The sequence below is a fragment of the Monodelphis domestica genome, chromosome 3 (assembly GCF_027887165.1).
Source record: "Monodelphis domestica isolate mMonDom1 chromosome 3, mMonDom1.pri, whole genome shotgun sequence".
NCBI classification, from domain to species: Eukaryota; Metazoa; Chordata; class Mammalia; order Didelphimorphia; family Didelphidae; genus Monodelphis; species Monodelphis domestica.
The window spans coordinates 95,986,759-96,010,162 of record NC_077229.1 but is presented as its reverse complement, the minus strand read 5'-3'; the positions used below and the strand labels follow the sequence as shown (position 1 = coordinate 96,010,162).

Below are 23,404 nucleotides of genomic sequence, written 5' to 3'. Positions count from 1 at the left end.
TTTGAAAGGATGGAGCTTGGGCTTCGCTGGGGGGAAGGGCTTGCTAGTATAGGTGATGGGGAAATAGAGAAATTCAGGACAAGAGAAGAGCTATATGATAAAAACAGCCTCTATTCATCCCCTTACAAATGAGGCCAAAAGGTGCAATGGAAAGAGCACCAGGTTTGTTCTTCCATTTATGCTACCTTGAGTAAATCACTAAACATCTCTGGAACCCAATTTCATCTGTAAAATGAAAGGGTTGGATTTGTAATATCCCTTCCTGTTCTAAATCTATCACACTCTTATCTCCTGGGGCCATTTTGTGACATCACGACACCACTCAAAACAATGACGTCACCACGTGAGAAGCCCCTAATGCGCAAGCTCCGAGGGGGAGGGGGTAGGTGTGCAGCCCCTGCGACAGCGACAAGGTGGTTCCTCAAAACGCCCGAGCGAGAAAGTTCTTTCTCTCCGCCCATCTTTTCATCGACCTCTATAACGTGATCAGGGTCGCCGCGCGAGCGCGTCTCTCTCCTTCCTCTGGACTCGAGGAGCGCATGACCCGGAAGTAGTTCCCGGCGTGGCTCGGGGCGCTAAGATGGCGGCGGCGTGAGTTGCATGTTCCAGTGTGTCTACTGTCCCGGAGCCGCCGCGTCTGACGGAGTGAGGGGACGGACCAGACCAGACGGACGGAAGCCGCCGCCGCCCGCTTGGGCCCAGCCATGGCCGTCACCGTCACCTTGAAGACGCTGCAGCAACAAACGTTTAAGATCCGCATGGAGCCAGGGGAGACGGTGAGGCCGCGACCGGGGACAGGGACGGAGGCCGGGACGGGACAGCACAAGTCCGACTCGCCTTCGCCCTTCTCCCTGTGGGGCGGGCCAGATGCAGCCTCCTCCCCTTCCCACACCCTTGCTCCCATCCCAGGCTCCTCAAACTCATTCTCCCCCTTCCTTGTTCCCTCTTTCCTCCTTATTCCCTCTTTCCTCACCCCCAGACTCAGCTCGCTCTCTTCCCTTCCTCCTTCAAAAGGCCAGCGGCTCCTCCACCTCCCTGTCTTTCTGGGCTTATGCGGGTGGGGAACCACCCCCCGGGCTGCTTTTTTGGGGAAGGATGAGGTTGTTGGCAGAACTGTAGGCCTGACAGCTGCCCCTCTTCCCCCCCTCCCCCCCAGCCTGGGGCGATGATGATGACATTTGTAGGTTATATTTTGATGGCGAGCTTTAGCTACCGCAGCTCTACAACCTTGCTAGGTGGGTAGTGGGAGGATTGTCTCCTTGAGTAAAGGAGGCCAATGGGAGGAGCAGAGGGTGACAGGTAGACGAAGGATAATTAGTAGTTCTACATATAAAGTATTGTGTGCACTTGCTTCAGTTTTAGTGACGACTCTGTGCTGAGGTAGGGAAGGGATTATCCCTCCTTTTACAGACCCTGTTGGACTAAATGGACTCTAAGGTCCCTTCTAAATCCCCTGATCTCTAAATCCTCTGCTTATATGAAAGATGAGGAAATCGAAGCCCAGAAAAAAGAAAGGGACCTGCTTAGGTTCACACAGTGAGTAAGAGCTGAGATGAGAAATCAAAGCTTCTGACTTTCAGTCTGGGCTACTTTCCATGTTGGTATGCGTTCCCCTTTCCTCTGGTCCCCAAAGTGATGAGGACCCAATCTATAAGGCCACCAATCACCCTTCCCTTTACTCCCTGGTCTCCTGACTATCACTGTGTGGCTCTTGGGCAAATCCTTTCCCTGTGTGTAAAAGGAGGGGGTTGGATTCTTTTTCTAAGGTTCTTTCCTGACCCAAATTCTATTTCCCCCTCAGGTGAAGGTGCTCAAGGAGAAGATCGAGGCAGAGAAAGGTCGTGATGCCTTCCCTGTTTCTGGACAGAAGCTTATCTATGCAGGAAAGATTCTCAGTGATGATGTCCCCATCAGAGACTATAAGATTGATGAGAAAAACTTTGTGGTCGTCATGGTGACTAAGGTGAGGACAGGCTGAATCCTGGGGTTGGTGAGGAGGAGGTGGGGTGTCACCAACTGTGTCCAAAATAGATTAAGTCTGGCCAGGGTGGAGTCTTATCCCCAGCTATGTTGGGGCTGATAAAAACAAGACTGACATATCTTCTCTTTGGTGGCCCTCCCAGGCCAAAGCAGGGCCTGCCACTTCGGTGCCTCCAGAGCCCTCTGCCCCTGCTTCTGCCAATACTCTGGAGCCCTCTACACCTACCCCACCAGCTCCTACCATTGTTGCCATGCCCCTGCCTCCACCAGCCCCCAATGAGGAGAAGAAGGCCACAGAGGAGTCAGCTGCTGGGACACTTCCAGAGGCTAGGCCTGGGTAAGGGTTCCCTAGGGTGAGGTTGGGGGACTTCTGAGCTCTGTACTTCTTTCCCAGAATCTCTATACTATAAAGGGATCTTGGAGGGCTTCTATTCCAAGGCCTAAAGGGGTTAAATGACTTATTCTTTTCGTGGCATTCCTGATCACTTGTCATCTAGCCTTTGCTTTAAAGCTTCCAATAACACAGAACTGTTTACTAAGACAGTCCAATTAATTCTAGGACATACTTAATTTTTTAGAAGGTTTTTTCCTAAATTGAATCAAAATCTGCCTTCAACTCCAACCCATTCTACTCACCACATTGTACATTTGTACACCAGGGCCCTGGCATCAGACCATCTGAGTTCACTTTGTATTATGTGAACTTGCACATGTTATACTTCCAGGTGTTGTTTCCTCATCTATAGTGAGAGATTTCCAAAGCCCTTTCCAGCTCTAATTAAATGATTTTGTGACCCAAATTTTATCCATTTAACGCTCATCAAAGCTATTTTAATCCAACTCACTTATATGAGACTACTTTCATGGCTCCCTGAGTTTGTTCACCCTTATCCCCCTTCCCAGGTAAACCCCAGGGTCCCTGGGATGATGGAGGCAGCCCAGGGGAGCACTGTGTGGAGCCTGAATCAGAGCTACAGAATCTGGGTTTTGGAAAGGGATCTCAGGCTCAATCTGAGTCCAGCCTGGTCCTAATCAAGATTCCTTTCTGATGCAACCACCCACACATGGTCACTGACTTCTACTGAGGACTCCTAGTGAGAGGGAGCTCTCCCCCACTCTACCCTGCCCACCCTCTGCTGCCTTGGGACAGCTCTGCTTGTTTTTTTCTTACACTTATTTCTTGTATTTAGGCCAAGTAGGAGTGTGTTCTGTCTTCCATATGATAGTTCTCCAGAGAATTAAACTGTTCTCCTTTGCCTCAGATATTTTCTTTTCTAACCTAAACTTCCTCAATTCCTTCAACTGAGTCTCATGGAGTCTTTTTGTTCTCCCATCCTCTTACCATGCTGTCCAACCCTAGTGCCCCAACCTGAAGCTTCCATGTTACCCATGGTTTGGTCAGGGCAGAATAGAGCGGAACTTTCACCTCCCTTGCTTTAAAAATTACTCTCATTGCAGCCTTGGAGTATTTTGAACTTTTTTTTTTGGGCTGCTTTGTGACACTGCAAAATTATGTTGAGTTTGTAGTCTGTGAAAACTCCTAGATTATCACCATGAGCAGCACTGTGCTGTATAACCAGTTAAGTTTTTTAACTGAAGTATACAATTTAACATCAACTTTTATTAAACTTGACTTTATTCAATTGGTGTACCCTTCTAGCCAAGCTCTTTTTAGATTCTGACTCTTATCATCCAGAATTTTAGTGTTCCTCCTCTGTCCCAGCCAACTTGACATCTTCCACAAATTTGACACGCTTCCCTTTGGTGGTTTCATCCAAGTCATTGATGAAAATGTTTTGTCAACTCCACAGCTCTCTTCCCTCTTCAGGGAGCAGCGGGCAGGAGGATGATGCAGCCTCTACACTAGGTGGGTGGCTGGGTGGTAAACCATATCTTTGGGTGGGCACCAGAATGAGGGCTCTGGGGTAGGGAATGGGAAAAAGGAAGAAAGGCTTCTGGCTGAGGGTAAGGGAGTGTAACCAGCCCAGTAGTCCCAAAGCCTTCTTTCTCTCCCCCTTTAGTGACAGGCTCTGAATATGAGACGATGCTGACAGAAATCATGTCCATGGGCTATGAGCGTGAGCGTGTGGTGGCTGCCCTGAGGGCCAGCTACAACAACCCACATCGAGCAGTGGAGTACTTGCTAATGGTGAGCTGGCTCACAGTCACCCACCTGGGCCTCCCCTGATTTTCCCTGAGGAGAGATATTTAATCCAAGTTAGAGAACCTATGACTTCAAGTAAAAACAAGCAGCCGTGTTTTGGAAAGAGCACCGAGTTTGAATCCTACTTTGCTATTCTTTACTTAGCTATATGACCTCGACACTCTTTTCTGCCATTTGTAGCATGAAGAGATTTTTTAATGGTTCTTTCCAGATCTAATTTGGGCAGGGCGGGATGAAGGATCTTTCTGGGATCCACTTTTGATCTCTGATATTTAGGCTCTGGTGTCATGGGCCAGTGCCTTGACATTGTTATGTGCATAATCTTGTTTCCTCTGCTCCCCAGGTAGCATAGAGCTGGGTACCTGGTAGAAAGGACTCAGCTTATGCTAATAAGGTTGAATGGGTATCTTCTACCCCCTTTGGCCCTACAGGGGATCCCAGGAAGTCCAGAGCCTGAGAGTGGCCCTGTACAGGAGAGCCAAGCCCCTGAGCAGCCTGCCCCAGAGGGAGGTAAGTAATGGGCAACAGGACAGGAAGGAGGAACCTTTTTTACCCAGATCTAAAGGTTGCTCCCTCCTCCATCTGCCTTGATAGGCGAGAACCCCCTGGAATTCCTCCGTGACCAGCCTCAGTTCCAGAACATGCGACAAGTGATTCAGCAGAACCCATCCTTGCTCCCAGCCCTGCTACAGCAGCTGGGCCAGGAGAACCCTCAATTACTGCAGGTAGGCAGGGAATCTTTGGTTTGGGCTGGGCTTGGTGACTGCAATTGATAGTAGATTAGTGACCCTATCTGTGACCTGGCTTGTTCTATTTTTTCCCTCCCAGCAAATCAGTAGGCACCAGGAACAGTTCATCCAGATGTTGAATGAGCCCACAGGGGAGCTGGCAGACATGTCAGATGTGGAAGGGGAGGTTGGAGCCATTGGTGAGGAGTCCCCCCAGATGAACTACATCCAGGTCACTCCACAGGAAAAAGAAGCCATAGAGAGGGTAAGGGACCAGCAAGGGTGGGAGGTGGGGAAGGAGAGCTGACTTCCAGGCTTCTCAGAGTAGGGAATGTATTTCCTACTCCTTATCTATGTGGATTTGGAGTGAAGGCCTGGACTTGAATCCTTGTTCCATTACTTACTCTTTATGGACAGTGGGCAAGTCATATCCCCTTTCTGGGGCTCTTTCCTTGTTTATAAAGCAAGGGGGTCAAAATGGATGGCATTTCCTTCCAGTTGTAAATAGTGTGATCCCTGTGACTATTACTCCTCACCCTCATCTTTTGGTCCATCTCCTGCAGTTGAAGGCCCTGGGATTTCCTGAGAGCCTGGTAATCCAGGCCTACTTCGCTTGTGAGAAGAATGAGAACCTGGCAGCAAATTTTCTCCTGAGTCAGAACTTGGATGACGAGTGATACAGGGAGAGAGGGAAGGAAATTGAGCTTACCCCCCCCCCACACCTTACCCCCACTGCCGGCAAAAAAGTTTTATAGAAGAAAACAAATATATATATATATGTGTGTGTGTGTATATATATATATATATATTCATGTTTATTTAAATGGAAAAAAAACAACAAAAAAGACTATACTCGAGTGCCCTCTTAACTTCCCTTTCCCCCAAAGAAGTTGGGGCCACACATAGCTGTAAAACTGTCCTTGCCCCGGCATTCCCCCCCATTTCTGAGTGTGCACATGTGCATCTGTGTGAGAGAAAGAGTGTTTGTGTGTGTGAGCTGGAGCTGGCGGCCTGGCCAGGGGATTTGGAGACAGATGGGCCCCTCCTGGCCTGTGGCCCAGCTTGCTGCTGAGACAGATGGAGCCTTGGCCCCAGCTCCCAGCAAGCAGGTCTCTCCTCCCTCCCTCCCCCTGAAACTGCTGATGTCCCCACCCCCTCCTAGAGGGAGTCTGTGGTGGCCCAGCTCCACCCCTTCTGCCCCCTTTCTGACTTGGGGTAGGGGTGGGGGAGTGAGGGAACCTGATCTTCCCTTGGAATGAAACTGTCCAAATTCTTCCATCTGGCTTTTTGCAAGGAAAGTCAGATGAAGGATAGCTAGGGCTAATTGTTTATCACCAGCCTGAGTGCTAGGGGGAAGAAGATGGGATGTTGGAATTCAAGCAAAAAACTTCTAAGTACACAGCTAAAGGGGATAAAGCACCTCTGCTCCTTCCTGTTACCTAGTAAAGAGCAAGGGAGAGTGAATCCTTCTTTCTTTGCTCTAGGAAGAACTGAATTACAACAGGCTGGAGCTTAGGGTAGGGTGTTCACTAGAGAGAACTGTCTGGGCAGAAACTAAACCTAGGGCAAGATTGTCCTGACTCCTTCCCCCTTGCCTTCTTTACCTGCCCCATCCCCAGTGTCTCCAATAAAGGTTTTGAAGTGAATAAAGTTTTAGAAACAAGCTAGGGGCAGCTGGTTTAGTTCCTGTCTTCTGTCCTGTGAGGGTATGAAGTAACCAGGCCCTGTTCACCAATAAAATGTGGCCATAGGTGGGATAAGTTAATCGGTAAATAGGCTCCTGAGCTATGGGGAAGTATAGACACTATCTCATCAAGTCTGGGAAGGATGGCTAGCCCTTACCAGGGTAAATCAGCCTTTCACTTGCCCCAGCTGCTCAGGCTTGGCCCTCCTCAAGAGTCAGCTGCTTGGTGAGCTTTGCAGAGCCAAACCCTGTGATGCTCTGGCCCAGGAGGGAGCTCCCACCCCCACCCCCCAAGCTAGGAGAAATACTGGATGGGTGAAGCCCTCCCTCCGATACACATACTGCTGTCTGTTTTGGCTACTTTCCCCCTTGGTAATTGGCTAATTACCGGAGATTAATGTTGGTAAACAGAAGCCTTCTCCCCCTCCACCATCTGCTCTTCCATTATTTCCCCATCGGCTCCCCCTGCCCCTTCCCCCAGTGGTTGGCAAAGCTGAGAGCCCCCTGTATGGGCAGGGAGCCAGCAGCTGAAAAAGTGGGGGTAGGACCTGGGGATTCCCCTTCCTTCGGCCAGTGACCCCAGATACTGGCAGAGCCTAAGCCACCCTCCCTTCATAGGTTGTAAGATTCAAAGCTGGAAGGAACTTGAGAGATCATTTAGTTCAACCCCCTCATTTTGCAGGTGAAGAAACAGTCCCAGGGAGAGGAAGGGGATGTACAGATTCAAAGCGACTCCAAACACAATGTTCCTTCAGCTCCATACTGGGTGGGGTATCTCCAGCTCCGGGACAGGAGGAAGAGAAGCTGGACAGACAAATCTGCGGGGCACTAAGCTTTATTGGAAAGGTTTTCTGCCTGGGCCCCCTGCCCCTTAAGGGCTCTTGGTGGCCTCGGCAGAGGCCTGCAGGGCTGCCATCCTTGCCGCCTCCTTCTGCTGCTTCTTCTGCTGCTTGAGACGCTTCCGGTCCTGCTTCTCCAGCTCTTGCAGCAGCTCCTGGAATCGGGAGCTTCGAGGGTCCACGTCGTAGCCGAGCTTTTCCTGTGCTTCTGCTTGCAGCCTTGCCCGCCGGGCCTTCTCAGCCTGAGCCTTCTCCCAGCGTTCTTGTTGTTGTTGTCGCCAGGCCGCAATCATTTGTGGCATCTGGGCCATTTTGGCCTCAATAAGCTGCTCCCTGGAGGGCAGGGAGGCAGGGTGAGTGGGGACTGGCCCTGTTGGGTAAATCTCTGCTTTTCAGGTTTTTTCTTTTGTTTTGTTTTTATAACTTAGAAATCACTTTCCCTGCACAAATTCTGTGAGAGTAGCAGTGCAAATATGGAAACAAATGGGGGCGTGATATATCTGAGCCCACAGCTAATGTGAGCCGGGATTCCAACCCAGATCTGCTGAACCTAAATGCAGTTCTATTTCCACTACAAAGGAGTTCAGCTTAGGACTACTGTAGGCTCATAAGACAGATAACCCTTTCATTTTCAAGAATCAGAACATAGGCCCAAAGGAATAAAGTGATTTGCCCAATTCCCTATAAGAAGTGGTCAGGGTAGGATTTGAATTCAGATCCTCTGGCTTCAAATCTATTGCTCTATACATTCCCCCCATGAAGCAGAATTTTCCCACTTCAGGATTGTTAAAACAGATAACAGATGGGCATTTTATTCAGTGTTTCCTGTGGGTGCTGCCTTGGGGCTATCCTGCCAAGAGGATGTCAGAAAAAAAAAAGGGGGCCATTCATCATGACCCCTTTCCTGTCCTCTTCCTCACCTCTTTTCTCAGATATGACTTCTGCTACCTTCTCTTTCACTCCTGTCTCACATGGTGAAGTACCCTTACTACTTTTTTTAAACCCTTACCATATGGCTTAGTATCAGTTCTAAGAAGAGCAGCAAGAGCTAGGCAACTATGACTTGCCCAAGGTCACACAGCTGGTGTCTGAGGCCACATTTGAACCCAGGTCCTCCTGACTCCAGGCCTGGTGGTCTATCCACTGTACTATCTAGTAGCCCTATTCCTCAGCAAGATTAAGCCCTAACTTGTTCAAGTGACATGGTTTCTTCCTGTTTTATTTCCAGTCTACTTGCTCATTCTCTCCTGCCTACAAATGTCTTCCATCTTCAAAAAACTCTCATTTGATCCTTCCATTCTCAGTAACTACTGTCTGATATCTCTTCTGCCTTTGTGGCCTCCTTAAGATGTATTTATTTTCTCTCACTCTCTTAACTCATTCCATTCCACCATCATTCCACCAAAATTGCTCTCACCAAAATCTATAATGATCTTAGTTGCCAAATCCAATGGCCTTTACTTAATTCTCATTTATCTTGACCTCTGTTGCCTTTGACACTGCTGGATTACCCTTCTTCTAGGTTTTGAGGACATCACTCTCTTGTGGTTCTCCTCTTACCTGACTCTTCCTTCTGTGTTTCCTTTGCTGGATCCTCATCCAAGTCAAGTCTACTAACCATGGTTATCCCTCAGAACTCCATCCTGTGCCCTTTTCTTCCTCTATACTATTTCACTTGGTCAACTCATCTGCTCTCTTGGATATAATTATCATCTTTATAATAATGATTCTCAAATCTACCTATTTAGCCCCAACCTCTCTGCTGACAACCAGGCTCACATTTCCAAACTACCTTTCAGACATTTCAAACTGGATGTCTAATAAACATCTTAAACTCTACATGTCCAAAACAAGGAACTCATTGTCTTTTCCCCCTAAACCAACTCCTACTTCCTAACATAGAGAGGTGCCGCTAGTCTGTTTGTATCCCAGACTCTTAACCTAGGCATGCATCATTCTCAACTCTTCACTCTTGCTCACCCCCTCCTCCATATCTAACCTGTTGCCAAGGACTGTCATTTTCATCTTTGCAACATCTCAAGTACATCCCTGTCTCTCCTCTGACACTGCTGCCACCCAGGTGTAGGCCCTCAACACCTCATGTCTCAATTATTGCAATACCTGCTGGTGAGTCTGTTGGCCTTAAGTCTCTTCCCCACTCCAAAACATCCTCCATTCAACCACTATAGTGATTTTCCTCAAGATCAGATCTGATCATGTCAAGCCCCTACTCAAACTTCCTATTGCATCCAGGATTCAATACAAAACATTGCATTTGCCATTCAAAACTCTTAACTTAGCCCCCTCCTGCCTTTCCAGTCTTTTTTAAAAAACAACTCTTAGAATCCATTCAAGTATAGGTTCTAAGACAGAAGAGCAGTAAGGACTAGGTAATGGGGGTTAAGTGCTTAGGGTCTCAGGAACTGTCTGGGCCAGATTTGAATCTAAGGCTGACTGACTCTAGGCCTGGCTATCTATAGTTCCCCACCTCAAGTCTTTACACACTTCAATCCTTCCACCCTGGCCACCTGGCTGTTCCATGAACAAGACCCTGCACCTCTCAGCTCAGGGCATTTACTCTGGCTGTCTTCCTCGAATACCTTTCCATCTCTTCCTGCTGGCTTCCTTGGCTTCTTCTAAATATCAACTAAAATTCCATATTCTATAAGGGCTCCTTTCCTAATCCCTCTTAATTCTGTTGATTATTTCCAATTCATTATTCTGCATATAGTTTGTACATATTTGTTTGCTTGTTGTCTCCTCCATTGGATCATGAACTCCTTGAGGTCAGGGATTTGTCTTTTGCTTTTTTTTGTATCTCAGGCTCTTAGCCCAATTCTTGGCACATGGCAGGCACATAAAAATGTTTACCGACTGATTGATAAGGGGAGAGGAGACTTGAGGTCCAGACCCCAGCTCCATCAATATACTATATGCTGACCTCCAAGATCCACCCAGCTCTTAGTTTGAGTTAATAGTTTGCCAGAACTGGAAGAGATTTTATTAGCGATCATCTCATCTTCCATTTTACAGATAAAGAAACAAGAACAAGGATCATTTATTATCTGTTCAGAGGTTTCAGAAGTGTCCAATTTCTGTGACCCTATTTGGGGTTTTCTTGGAAAAGATATTGGAGTGGTTTTGCCATTTACTTATCCAGCTCATTTTACAAATTGGGAAACTGAGGCAAACAGCATTTAAATGCCTTGCCCAAGGTCACACAGCTAGTAACAGGCTACTTTTGAACTCAGGTCTTCTTGACTCCAGGCCTGGCACTCTATCCACTATGCCACCTAGTGTCAACTGTATGCAAAGCATTATGGTGAGTACTGATACAAAACCAAATCACTTAGCTTTACATTCTAGGGAGGAAAATAGAAAATGGTAAAAATAAGGAAATTGTAATAAAGAGGGAGAAAATTCTAAAAAGTGGATCAGAAAAGGCTGTCCAAGGAAGTCACCTGACTTCTGCCTTGAAGGAACATTCCACTGCCAGAATCCTTCTTCCCCATGCCTCCCAAGGAAAGTTCCAGTTCCAAAACCTTGCATTCCAAGGCCTTCCACTCTCTGGCACAATTCTCTTTTTCAAGCCTTCTCTCATGTTACTCATCTGTGTTAAAGCTAAACCAGGGCAGTTTCTACCTCCAGAGCATACCCTACACCTTCCTAATTATGTCTTTGTTCCTCATTTGATTCCCTCAACTTGGAATGCTCTCTTCCTCTCTTAGCCTGCTTCATTCCTATCTGTTCTTTAAAACAAAAACACAACAAAAACCCCTCAAATACCTAGAAAGGAGTGATTCAAAATCACATAAGCTAGCAAGTGATAAATTTGTGATTCAAACCCATGTTTTCTACCTTCAAATCCATGGTGTTCCAACTGTCTCAGTTTGTAAGAGTTCACTGAGGAAACTGGGAATTGAACTAGATAATAACAGCTTTTATATGGTGCCCTGGGTAAAGCTAAGAGCATTATAATTATTATCTGATTAGATCTTCACAACCTTCCTGGGAGAGAAGTGCTATTGAAAATAATCCCCGTTTTGCAGGTGAAGAAACTGAAGCAAACAAGGCTATACAACTCAAATGTCTGAGGCTGGATTTGAACTCAAATCTCCCCAACTCCAGGCTCCACACTCTAACCAATGCATCCCCTAGCTGTCCTAGATAACCACATCATCTTGGGAGAGAAATCTTTTCTCTTCTCTGGGTCTTAGTCTTCAACTATGAAAAATAAGGTGGATAGATAAAAGGTATCTCTAAGGGACTTTAACCTCTAAATTTTCTAAAATGATGGCTCTGTACTTCAGTTGGCCTCCATGTGACTAGTCCCCAGGCATCCCAGCTCCTTTCATTGGAGTAGGTCTCAGTTTCTTCCTGTGTACCATAACACAGGGTACTAAGATCCACACCCAAAATGGAAGCTGCCTGGAGATCATCTAATCCAGGAGTGTCAAACACAAATTATAAACAGACCACTAAACCATAGGTAAGTATTCCACAGGCCACACTGATTTTGAAAAAAACACATATTAATATTACCAATGTTTTATCTATTTTTTCTTATTTTGTTAAATATTTCCCAGTCACCTTAAAAAAAAAAATTCTTACCTTCTGTCTTAGAATAGTACAGAGCTAAGAGATTTGACCAGGGTGAAGGTGACTTGCCCAGTGAGACCAGATTTGCCATGCTTATCCCTGTCTCCTCATTACATTTTAATCTGCTTCCTACTTCACAAACCCATGTTTGCCACCTCTGGATTGGATTAGATTACATTCTAATCTAACAGTTTTACATATATCATTTTGCATACCAAAGCTGTGTCGCATAGTGGAAGGGCTTTGGATTTAGAAGCAGAAGTCTTGGGTTCTAACTCTCACTTTGCCATTTGCTAGACACACGGCGTCAAGTCACCTTTTCCTCTTTCTGGGGCTGTAGAGGTTGTATTCCTCTCTAGATAATCTGAGGTCTCTTTCGACTCTAAACGAGGCATAGTGAGTTGTAGAGCGGTAAGGGCTTGCCCAGGGTTACGCCTCGATACAAGCCATACTCGACTGGAGCAACTTCTTTATACAGACAAGATTAAGGCTGGCGGAGGAAGGGGCCCACCCTGCCCCCCTGGGGAGCCTGCCTTCCCTCCCAAGCCCCCACGGTGCGCGCGCCCACCTCTCCCGGCGCTCTCGTTCCTGGGCCTCTGCTCGGGCCCGCAGCGCCTCCTGCATGGCTTGCAGGCTCGGCTGCCACTCGCGTTCCTCGGCCTCCAGCTCCCGGAGCTGCGGGACCGTGGGCCACAGTGAGCCTGGGGCCACCCCAGAGGCGGCCCCAAACCGCCCGAACTGCTTAGCGGCAAAGCGGGGCTGCAGCTGCCAGCGCGGGGTCAGCGGGTCCGCAGGGTCCGGGGTGAAGGGCCTTGGCGGGCGGTGCGGGGGTGGCCGGGCACGATAGGCGCGAAAAGCCAGGACTCCCGGGGGAGCCTGCAAAGCCGGCACGCGGCATGCCCGCAATACGGGCGTCGCCATCTTGGTTGCCGGCTGGGTCCTGGCCGAGTGTTTCCGGGGTGTCTGCTGCGCTGCCTGCGTCAGAGCTGGAGCAACCTGGAGGGGCGGGGTGTGCCAAGCCATTGCTGATTGGCTGTCGGCACCGTAGTTGATCCGTTATCCGCCGTTTGTTCCCGTCACTCCGGGTGAAAAAATCGCTCTCGTTCCCCATGCTCGACTGGCAAACTCCGTTCCCGGATGTGTTCCCAAAGTCTGTGCGAGTGATTCCAGGGGAATACAAATTCTGCAGGGCAGGCGCGCCCTTTTTTTCTTGTCTTTGTATGCCCAGAGCAGAGCTTGGAGCATTTTAGGTGCTTAATAAATGCACATTGAATTAAATGAAGTTATCCAACCCTAGGCATCACATAGATTATCGCTGATAATGCAAGTTTGAATATCAGTTTAGTTTGATGGAAAGAGCAGCGGGAGTTCAGTGCCAGGATTCCTGGGGCTTTGGGATCTGCTACTTACTAGCTGAGATGTATGACCACTTGGACAAATCACTTTCTCTGTGTCCCTGGGTCTGCAAGCTATCTGCGGAATAAAATGGGTGGGTGGGTGGGAGAGCCAGATGAGGTCTATTCCACTTTAAATCCGATAAACTTACTTGTAATGTGACCTTGGATAAGGTCTCTTGGTCTTAGTTTTCCTATTTGCGAAGGAAGGGGATACTACTGGATCAATAAGATCTCTTCCAAGTTTAAATCCAGTGCTCCTTTGACTCATTTCATGATTCAGCAAGTATGTATTATTTTATTTTTTAAACTCTTACCTTCTGTCGTAAAATCCATACTAAGTTTCAGTTCCAAAGCAGAACAGTGGCAAGGGCTAGGTAGTGGGGATTAAGTGACTTGTTCAGAGTCACACAGAAAGGCTGGTCTGAGGCTAGATTTGAACCCTTGTCCTACCATCTCCACTGAACTGCTTCTTAGCAAGTATTTATTAAGCCCTAATCCTGCACCAAATGTTGCACTCAAAGAGTTTATATTCTATTGGAATGTAAGAAACCCAAAGTTCTATTGTTATATTTTGAAGATGCTTAAAGGTTTATCAAGCAAAGAATTTTTCTATAATGAGCACCAGGTCTTCTGCCTTTGAGGATAAGGGGATAAAATGCCATTTGTTTGCTACAAGTCTTCTATTAGGTTTCCTCACTCTAGTTGGAAGAGGAGAAAGATTATTTCATTGATCAGGACTTCCTTCTGTGAGGACTAGGAGAAAAGCTGATCCATAAAGTCTCCAACCTGCTAGCTTGCCTCGGGTAGGGGAATAGCACTATTCTTATAGTTCTTAAGCTATAGTTCTTAGCCAGGTGGTCTAGGGGTTAGAGTCCTGGATCTTGGAGTCAGGAAGACCTGAGTTCAAATTCAGCTTCAAATACTTAGTAACTATGTGACCCTGGGCAAGTCATTTATCTTTAAATGCATTTTATTAAGTTTCCTCAACTGTAAAATGAGGATAATAGCACCTACCATAGGATGGTTTTAAGGATAAAATCAGATATTTGTAAAGTGCCTGGCACATAGTAGTAATAATTGCTTGTTTCCTTCCTACTTTTCTTGCACTTGTCTCCTTTCCTGTATTTTTAAGCTCTAAAGTCTGAAGTACCTAAGGCAGGGTAGAGTTCCATCCTGAAGCTGGACTCCAGTGAACAATGAAAACCTACTTGAACTCATTCCTCAGTGATTAACAAACTCAGTCATCCACTCTCTGACCCCTTCAACATCATTCAAAACCCAGGTCTGCACTGCCTGGTCCTTATTCCTGGTCCCTTTAAGCCCTACTTTCCCTTTCCCTCTACTCTAAAGCTACCCATCCCTTTTCCTGTGCCCTCTAGAATGCCTGCTCCATAAATAACAAACTTGCTTTCATCTTAACTCTTCTTTTCCTACTCTTTCTGGCATCTAGCTTTGACTGAAACCTGGCTCTCTTCCCTAACCTCCCGTTCCAGCACTGGCTGCATTTTTACTCCTCCCTACTCATTGGTCATGGTGGAGGGCTTGCTCCCTTTTCCTTATTGTTACTTCCAGGTTCTCTCTTTAACTCCATCACCCAGTAGCCTCCCCTAGGCAGCTGGGTGGTGTGCTGGACTTGGAGTCAAGAAGACCTGACTTCAAATCTAGTGTCAAACACTAACTATGTGACCCTGGGCAAGTCAATTAACCACGTTTTGTCTCAGTTTCCTCAACTGTAAAGTAGGGATAATGATATCACCAACTTTGTAGGATTGTTGAGAGGATCAGATGAAATAATATTTTAAGGTACTTTTGCACATAGTAGGTACTTACTAATGTGTATTTCCTTCCTCCTTTGAGGGTCATTCAATCCATATCTACCACCAAATCAAAACTCTGTCTATCGGAGACTCCTCCTCTTTCTTCGGTGAGGAAAGTGTCTAGATCACCGTCTTTCTATCCTCTTCAACTCCTGCCCTTATATTAGGGAACTCAGCATTTATATAGATAGTCCTTAAACATCCTAACCTCATAGTTCTTCCACTTACTTGTTTCATATGACCCACACTCCCATTCTACCTTAGCTACATACAAAGATAGTCATACCAATGTGGGGCACCAAATATAGCCATCCACCGACTATATAATATTCCCTCAGTCCCTAGCTTCCCTTTTAGGTGGTCTACCTGTGAAGGAATATTATATAGTTGGTGGATGGCTATAGGTTCTTTGTCTGGGTCACACCTCTTAACCATGAGGGTCCCATAGGGCTCTATCCTGAGCCCTCTTCTCCTTTTATATGATTTCATATGGTGATCTTATCTCCTCTGGCTTCAAGATCATATCCATGATGAATATTCTCAGATCTACCAGCCCTAAACTCTCTGTTGACTTCCTTCCAGTTTCAAATTTCTACCCGCCTATTAGACATCTCAAACCTGATGTCCAGTAGACATCTTAAACTCAATAGTCCAAAACTGAACTCATCTTTTCTCCTTTACCCTTCCAATCTCCACCATTCTCACAATCATCCAGGTTTCCAAACTAGGTATCATCTTCACCTTCTTTCATTTCTCCATTTTCATTCTGTTGCCAAGTTTTGTTGATTTTTCTTTTTACAAAATCTCTTGTTTATGTCCCCTTTTCTCTTTTGACACTGCCACCAGCCTTGTACAGGCTCTCATTACCTCAAGTCTGGACTATTACTATAGCTGGCTGATGGTTCTCCCTGCTTTAAGTCTCTCTGAACTCTAATCTATCCTCCAGATGTCAAATTAATATTCCTAAAGCATAGATCTAACCTCTCTCCTATCCATTTAATAAACTCCAATGAGTTTCTGTCACTTCTAATATCATATATAAAATTCTCTGGCATTCAAAGCCCTTTACAACCAAGCCCATTCTAACCTTCCCAGTTTTCTCTATATCTTACAACCCTCTGTGTACTCTTCCTTACAATAACACTGGCCTCTTTTCTGTTCTTAGCACAAGACATTTCATCTCTAGATTCTCAGCATTTTTATCAGTTCTTTCCAGTCCCTGGAATGGTCTCACTCCTACTATCTGTCTTCTGGCTTCATTCAAGTTCTAATTAAATTTCCACCTTCTATAGAAAAATTTTCCTAATTGTGTTTCTAGTATTTTTTCTCTTTTATTGATTATTTTCAATTTATTACATATATACACTTTTTTTTGGTAAATAGTTGACTGCAAGCTGTGTCCCCAATAGATTTCGAGTTCTTTGAGGGCAGGGACTATCTTTTCCCTTTCTTCCTATTTTTATTGCATAACACAGTGCCTGGAACATATTGACTGGTGACAAGTCGAAGCTATAAGCATTTAAAACCCACTGAGTGTCAGGCACTGAGGCAGACAGCACAAGTACTTTCATCAGCTCAGATTTTACATCTTCTCTATAGCTAGTTAGGACTCAAACAGCTCTCCTAACTTTAGAACTTTTTTCTTTGAGTTTCAGGATGGACCGCACTAAGACTAGGGGGTTCCTTAGGAGACCAGCAATTGGACCATGGAATAGGGGCAACAATTTATTAATATTTTTAAACCCTTTCCATCTGTCTCATTGATCCTAAGACAGAAGATCATTAAGGGCTAGACAATGGGAGTTAAGTAACTTGTCCAGGGTCACACAGCTAGGAAGGGTATAAGACCAAATTTGAACCTGAGACCTTCCATGTCTAGGTTTGGATTTCAAACTACTGAGCCACCTAGTTGTCTCTGCAACAATTTCTTTAAGGGGTGGCAGGGAGTGTCTGAGTCCCTGCTTGCCCCTTATCCATGGAAGTTTCCTGAAAGAGTCATTTTATAGATGGTAACTCTGAGGCCTAGGAAAAGGAAGGGATTTACTATTTATAGATATTTCATAGAAAGAGGAGAATGGAGGGAGGTACAATGGAGGAAGAAAAGAGGGAAGAAGGAGGGATAGAGGAGGACTGAAAGAGGAAAGGGCAATTGGAGAAGGAAAAACAAAATAGAGGAGAAAGGGAAAGGAGGACTGAAGAAATATGGAGGATTAATGAAGGGAAGGAATTATTGGAGGGAAGTGGGGAGTTGGGAACCTCTCTGCCAGGTGGGTAAAGACAAAGCTCTGACAGTAGAACTCTAGGGAAAAGGAGAGGGAAGACAGATAAAGTGTTACATTTAGCTCTTTGGTTGCCCCTCAAGCTGAGGCAATGATGAACTCTGTAGTAATTTCTGGTACACTTTCATTCCCCCCAGTTCTTTATGGAGCCCATGTTCAATCTAACAATTAGGTTGGAGAGTAAGATGAATCTGACCTCCAAAATTCTTACTTTCTATCTTCGTATCAATTCTTTCTTTTTTTTTTCAAAAGTTTATTTAATTGATTAATTAAGAAAATTTTCCATGGTAACACGATTCATGTTCTTTCCCTCCCCTCCTCTCACTCCCCTCCCATAGCCAACACTCAATTCCACTGGGTTTTTATTTATGTCATTGATCAAGACCTATTTCCATATTATTGATATTTGCACTAGGGTGATCATTTAGAGTCTACATCCCCAACCATATCCCCATCAACCCATGTATTCAAGCAGTTGTTTTTCTTCAGTGTTTTTACTCCCACAGTGTTTCCTCTGGATGGTGGATAGTGGTTTTTCTCGTATCTTCCTTCGAGTTGTTCAGGGTCATTGCATTGCCACTAATGGAGAAGTCCTTTACATTCGATTGCACCATAGTGTATCCATCTCTGTGTACAATGTTCTCCTGGTTCTGCTCCTTTCACTCTGCAGCAATTCCTGGAGGTCATTCTAGTTCACATGGAATTCCTCCAGTTCATTATTCCTTTGAGCACAATAGTATTCCATCACCAACATATACCACAATTTGTTCAGCCATTCCCCAGTCGAAAGTCGAAATTTTCCAATGTTTGGCCACCATAAAGAGTGCAGCTATGAATATTCTTGTACAAGTCTTTTTCCTTATTATCTCTTTGGGGTACAAACCCAGCAGTGCTATGGCTGGATCAAAGGGCAGATAGTCTTTTAGTGCCCTTTGGACATAGTTCCAAATTGCCCTCCAGAATGGTTGGATCAATTCACAATCCCACCAGCAATGAATTAATGTCCCCACTTTGCCACATCCCCTCCAGCATTCATTACTTTCCATAGCTGTCATGCCAATCTGCTAGGTGTGAGGTGATACCTCAGAGTTGTTTTGATTTGCATCTCTCTGATAATAAGAGATTTAGAATACTTTTTCATGTGCTTATTAATAGTTTTGATTTCTTTCTCTGAAAATTGCCTATTCATGTCCTTTGCCCATTTAGTAATTGGGGAATGTTAGTATCAATTCTTTTTTTAAAATTTTATTTAATTGATTCATTTAGAGTATTTTTCCAGGATTACAAAAATAATGTCCTTTCCCTCCCCTTCCCCCAACCCCCCAACCCCCTCCCATATGTTAGTATCAATTCTAAGACAGAAGAGAATTGAAGAAAAACCAGACAATTGGAGTTGACTTGCTCAGGATTATCCAGCTAGGAAGTGTCTGAGGCCAGAACTGAACTTAAGACTTCCTAGTGTCAGGCCTGGTTCTCTATCTACTGTGCTACCTAGTTGCCCCTACTGCTATACTTAAAAAACAAAACCAAATCCTTACCTACTGTCTTAGAATAGAAACAGAGTATTGGTTCCAAGGCAGAAGAGTGGTAAGGGCTAGACAATTGGGGTTAAGTGGCTTGCCCAGGGTTACACAGCCAGGAAATGTCTGAAGCCAAATTTGAACTCAGGACCTCCCATCTTCAGGCCTGGTTCTCAATCTACTGAGTCACCTAGCTGCCACTACTGGCTAATCTTTCAAGGGGAAAAGGATAGGCAAGTCTGGTTCCTGCCTAGAGAGTATCAGGAAGCCAATGAGGGTTTCATGTGATGGTCAGTAAAGTCCTATTGGAACTGAATCCCCTACCCCATCTCAGCCACCATGGACTGTCTGCCAAATTCAGACTTTAACAGGTAGGGAGCACTTCTAAGATCATGGAAACAACCTCAGGAGTGAGTGGCTCAGGGCCAGCTCCTCCAAAAGACAGTTGCAGTAGCTGCGCTGTAGGAGAGCCTCTAGGAGTTACCTGGAGGAGTGCATCTTCTAGGATTTTTGGTTCCAACCTTATTACTTATATTCTCATTACCCAGAAGATGGAGGAAACTTGTAAAATTTGATCAGAGGACCAAACTAGGACCATTGGAGAAAATTCAAAGGCAAATATGTTAGTTTTTAACCAGGAGTCACCTGAAAATGGAAAATGGCCCAAGAGCTTCCCATCAATGGAAATCTCGGTCATTGATCCTTGGTCAATTAATAAACCTTTCATTAAAGCTGGAAGGGGCTCTATAGATCCTTTATCTAATGCACCTTCCCATATTACAGGTGAAGGACCTAAGGTTCAGAGGGGGTTCCAAGAGAGACTAGGTGAGTCTGAGATGAGGGCTTATAGTTTGGGATTACTGGATAGAATGGGAGGTTGGATCAATCACCTATTCTGCCTTTCTGGGAAGCTTCCCCTCCCCCAAACCCAGTCAGGACATAGGCTCCAGGCCCTAAGAGTTCTGAGGGAGCCTTAATATTCATCTAAAGGCTTAAAGACCTCCAGAGATGGGGTCTTACCTTATGAAACCTGTTCAATGTTGAGACCGTTCTCATTAGAACTCATCTAATACCTGCCCTCTGCCCCTCTTGTCTTTGCTCCCTATTTCAGGACTTCAAAACAGCTGTTGTTGGTGGGGGTCTCTGGTTCCTTGAGGTTGACATCTTGGGAGATCTGACTCTGTTGGAGTTTCTTTTTCCCCTCAACCCAAATCTTTATTCATTTATTTATATTTTTAAATATTTTCCTGTGGTTACATGATTCATGTTCTCTCCCTCCCCATTTCCCTCCCCCCTCCCAGAGCTGCTAAGCAATTCCCCTGGGTTATACATGCATTATCACTCAATACCTGCGTCCATATTAGTCATTTCGGTAATAGAGTCATCTTTGAAAACCCAAACCCCCCACCCTATCCCCAGATAAACAAGGGATAAATCATATGTTTTCTTCTGCGTTTCTGCTCCACAGTTCTTTCTCTAGATACGATAGCATTCTTTTTCCAAAGTCCTTCGGCATTGTCTTCTATCTTGTGCTTCTCCTTGCTAAGGATGGATGAGGATATGGGGAGGATTTATGAGAACCAGACCCAGAAAATTAGAGCAGGCTCTGCTCCCCATGGAAGAAAGAGACCACCAGAGGGCAGCCTTCACCATGCCTACCTGCACAGCTGGGAATTGGCTGCTGGGGAGTTTGGGGGAATGGGGGAAGCTGGGAGGCTTGGGATAGCCCTGTTCCCACGGCCTCTGGGGCTCCTCACCTGAGTGTGAGATGGGGGAGGGAAGGGATCAGGCCCAGTCGCCCAAGATCCCATCCAGGCTTCAGCCTACCTCCAGGACCTTCTGCCTCTCTGGCTACAACCCACTGGCCCGATGGAGTTCTGGCTGGCGTGCCCAGGGTGTCACCAGTAGTAAGTAGCAGAGCCCAGATCTGGGCTCCCCCAAATCTGGGGCTCTTTCCATTATGCCTACCTTACTGTCTTCAAGCCTTTCATCCAGGCTCCCGCTCTCCTATGGCTTCAGACCACACACCTAGCTGGCCTGGGGCTGGGAATACAGCCCGAGGAGGAGGAGGGAGTTGAAAGAACTCTGTGGGGAATGAGGCATGGGAGTGGGCCCAAGCAAATTTGTTCTTCTTCCCTCCTGTGGGGTTTCCCATGGAGAGAGGTCTATTTAGAGTGAGTTTCCAGCTCACCCCAGACCCCACACAACAGAAACTCGTAGACAGCAGGGTCAGTCGCTTTGACCCCTGAGCCCTGGTCCCGGCTGGAGTGACAGCAGCAGCATCTTCGCACAGAAACCCGGAGGGCCTGGTCATTGAGAAGATGCTGGTTAGACAACTCACAGCTTTCCTCAGCCTGATGAGCGGGGTCTGGTCCAGCCCCCCATCCTCCAAGACGACAGCTCCAATGCTCAGGCCTTTGCCTTCCCCGGTTTCCCAAGGATCCAGCATTTACTTCCCCCCTCCGGGGGTGGGCTCCGGAGATGGGCCAGAGATGCTGGCGGGAGATGCTCAGATCTCTGCTTCACCCACCCCTATCTCCCACAGCTGGGAGACTTTCCTGGGTTTGCAAATGGGAGGAGATTCGGGGGAACTTGGCGAGCCTGGCAAGCAGGAGCTTCAAGGTGCTTCAAGACTGAATCTCCAGAGGGAGATGCCACTGGAAGAAGAAGAGATGCCTGCCATGTCCCTGCCCCTCCGTGCCCAGGATGTGGCTGGGGAGACATGCAAGACTGTGCCCTTCACCCAGGTAAGTCTTCAGGCAGCTAGGCGGAAAGGGGCAGGAGAGTGGAAAGAGAGAGAGCTGGGTCTAGGGTTTGGGCCCTAGTCCTGTCCCTGTGATCCAATTCTCTCTATCTCTGTCTCTGCTTGCCTTTCGCTCACCCTCCCCATCTCTCTCCCTCTGCCTTTTGGTCATTTCTCCTTTCACTGTGTGGGTCTCCGCCATTCTAGGCCTGTCTCTGCTCTTGCCCACTAGGTGGTCTCCCGGCCTGGCTGTACCTCCATCCGCCTCCAGAACAAGTTCTGCTTCGGCCGCTGCAGCTCCTTTTACATTCCCAGCGCAGGCCTCACCAAGTCCCACCTCTGCAACAGCTGCCTGCCCTCCCGCCAGCGCCGAGTGTCCGTGGTCCTCTGGTGCCAGGTAGTTGGCAAACCCTCCACCCATAGACGGCTGAAGGTGTCCACCTCACTCGTGGAGGCCTGTCAGTGCCACACACACATGTGAACAGGAGTACAGCGAGAGGAAGGTGATGCCCACTGGATGCTCCCATTGTCAGACATGCTCCCCAGTGGGCCCCTGAAGGGCTTCTCTGGCCTATGTTGACCTTCCTGGGCTTCCTTTTCTCCCATCTTCCTTACGATGGTCCCTGGCCTGATACAATCCAGACCAGTAGGCCCAAAGGTTCTAGAAGCCTTGGGCCTCCAGAGTTATTTATTAAGAGTTAAGTTGCCCTGTAAAAACATAAAGGATCTGCTTGCTCGAAACTGTCCTTGCCTGTGTCAGCTCATTTTCCAACCTGGGTGCAATGAGGGAAAGAGGGGGGGCTGGGATGGGTTGTGGATGCCAGGCCTTTGGGGGAAATTCCAGGCTTTTGGGGAGTGTTGGGGGGCCTTGGGGAAGAGGCATCAGGGTCAAATTGACCTAGAAACCTGGGCTCAGGGCCAAGAGGTGGTAGGTGGGTGGGCATAGCGTTCCTTTACTAAGCCTCCCTGTCTAGGACTCTAGAGGAAGCTTTTAGGGCTTGGAGGGAGCTGTTGGGGCTCTTGGTTTGGGGGGGGAAGTTGGGGGGTAGTGGGGATGTTGCCCTTGAGGCAGTCCCCCCCTCTGGGGCTCTAGGCCACCCCCGCCTACCCATCAGTGTGGGGGAGAAGGTGGAGGGAACCGGGAACTGTGCAGGAGCTGGAACAGGGCCCCCAAGCAGATGGCGGACGTCTGGCACAGGCGCGGGGACATGTGGTGACTCTGCCTCCTCACTCCCCTCCCCTGGCGGCCCCGCCTCCTCACCCCCCCAGGAGTGGGGGTGAGGGGCTGCTCTGTACCCCCCTTAGCTTTCTCCCTTCCTCAGGAAGGGAGCCTCCCAGGTAAAGAAAGCAGGATGGGGGTGGGGGAGGCACTACCTGAGGAAACAGATGGATAGGCCAGGGCCAAATTGAGGACCTGGGAGCTGCCTGGAGGGGGAAGAAGAAAAGGTTCTGTTCTTCCAAGAACCCCCGGCCCCCTAGCCCTCGGCTTCCTCATCCACCATCTCTCACTCTGCCATCCTTCAACAGCACCCCCACCCCCACCCCGGCCTTTATTACCGGCATCCCCATCTCTGGGCTTCCCATGGAGGGGGAGTTTTCGAGCCTGGTTCCCAGGCAAGTAAAGACTCGTGGACTTTGGCACCAACTCCTCCTG

The 23,404-nt window shown here is 47.1% G+C and overlaps 3 protein-coding genes across 4 annotated transcripts; 2 read left to right on the top strand and 1 right to left on the bottom strand.

Moving 5' to 3' along the window:
• The first annotated feature begins 333 nt into the window (after positions 1-333).
• RAD23A (RAD23 homolog A, nucleotide excision repair protein) lies at positions 334-7,795 on the top strand. Of its 2 annotated transcripts, none has more exons than XM_001366875.5 (9): positions 334-776; positions 1,802-1,963; positions 2,124-2,317; positions 3,792-3,847; positions 4,002-4,129; positions 4,576-4,654; positions 4,739-4,869; positions 4,973-5,137; positions 5,436-6,535. In XM_001366875.5, exons 1-9 carry the CDS (start codon positions 705-707, stop codon positions 5,547-5,549), a joined length of 1,101 nt encoding a protein of 366 aa, XP_001366912.1. In that variant the 5' UTR covers positions 334-704; the 3' UTR covers positions 5,550-6,535. The 2 variants fall into 2 exon arrangements, with proteins under 2 accessions (XP_001366912.1, XP_056678640.1); XM_056822662.1 differs by lacking the exon at positions 5,436-6,535 and adding an exon at positions 7,239-7,795 and having other exon boundaries at positions 525-776.
• GADD45GIP1 (GADD45G interacting protein 1) lies at positions 7,376-13,141 on the bottom strand. The gene is made up of 2 exons (XM_001377659.4): positions 12,563-13,141; positions 7,376-7,728 (listed from the first exon to the last, which is right to left on the bottom strand). The coding sequence occupies exons 1-2, from the start codon at positions 13,015-13,017 to the stop codon at positions 7,428-7,430; spliced, it is 756 nt and encodes a 251-aa protein (XP_001377696.1). The 5' UTR covers positions 13,018-13,141; the 3' UTR covers positions 7,376-7,427.
• Positions 13,142-18,829: 5,688 nt separating this feature from the next.
• On the top strand, positions 18,830-22,491 carry DAND5 (DAN domain BMP antagonist family member 5). The gene is made up of 2 exons (XM_007489125.3): positions 18,830-21,754; positions 21,983-22,491. Exons 1-2 carry the CDS (start codon positions 21,329-21,331, stop codon positions 22,229-22,231), a joined length of 675 nt encoding a protein of 224 aa, XP_007489187.1. The 5' UTR covers positions 18,830-21,328; the 3' UTR covers positions 22,232-22,491.
• The last annotated feature ends 913 nt before the right edge of the window (positions 22,492-23,404 follow it).

Coding starts and splice junctions, on each gene's coding strand:
- RAD23A (XM_056822662.1), top strand. CDS start 705: ATGGCCGTCACCGTCACCTTGAAGACGCTGCAGCAACAAACGTTTAAG. Junction 1,964..2,123: donor TGGTCGTCATGGTGACTAAG/GTGAGGACAGGC, acceptor TGGCCCTCCCAG/GCCAAAGCAGGGCCTGCCAC. Junction 4,870..4,972: donor AGAACCCTCAATTACTGCAG/GTAGGCAGGGAA, acceptor TTTCCCTCCCAG/CAAATCAGTAGGCACCAGGA.
- GADD45GIP1 (XM_001377659.4), bottom strand. CDS start 13,017: ATGGCTTGGCACACCCCGCCCCTCCAGGTTGCTCCAGCTCTGACGCAG. Junction 7,729..12,562: donor GAACGAGAGCGCCGGGAGAG/GTGGGCGCGCGC, acceptor CCTGCCCTCCAG/GGAGCAGCTTATTGAGGCCA.
- DAND5 (XM_007489125.3), top strand. CDS start 21,329: ATGCTGGTTAGACAACTCACAGCTTTCCTCAGCCTGATGAGCGGGGTC. Junction 21,755..21,982: donor AGACTGTGCCCTTCACCCAG/GTAAGTCTTCAG, acceptor CTTGCCCACTAG/GTGGTCTCCCGGCCTGGCTG.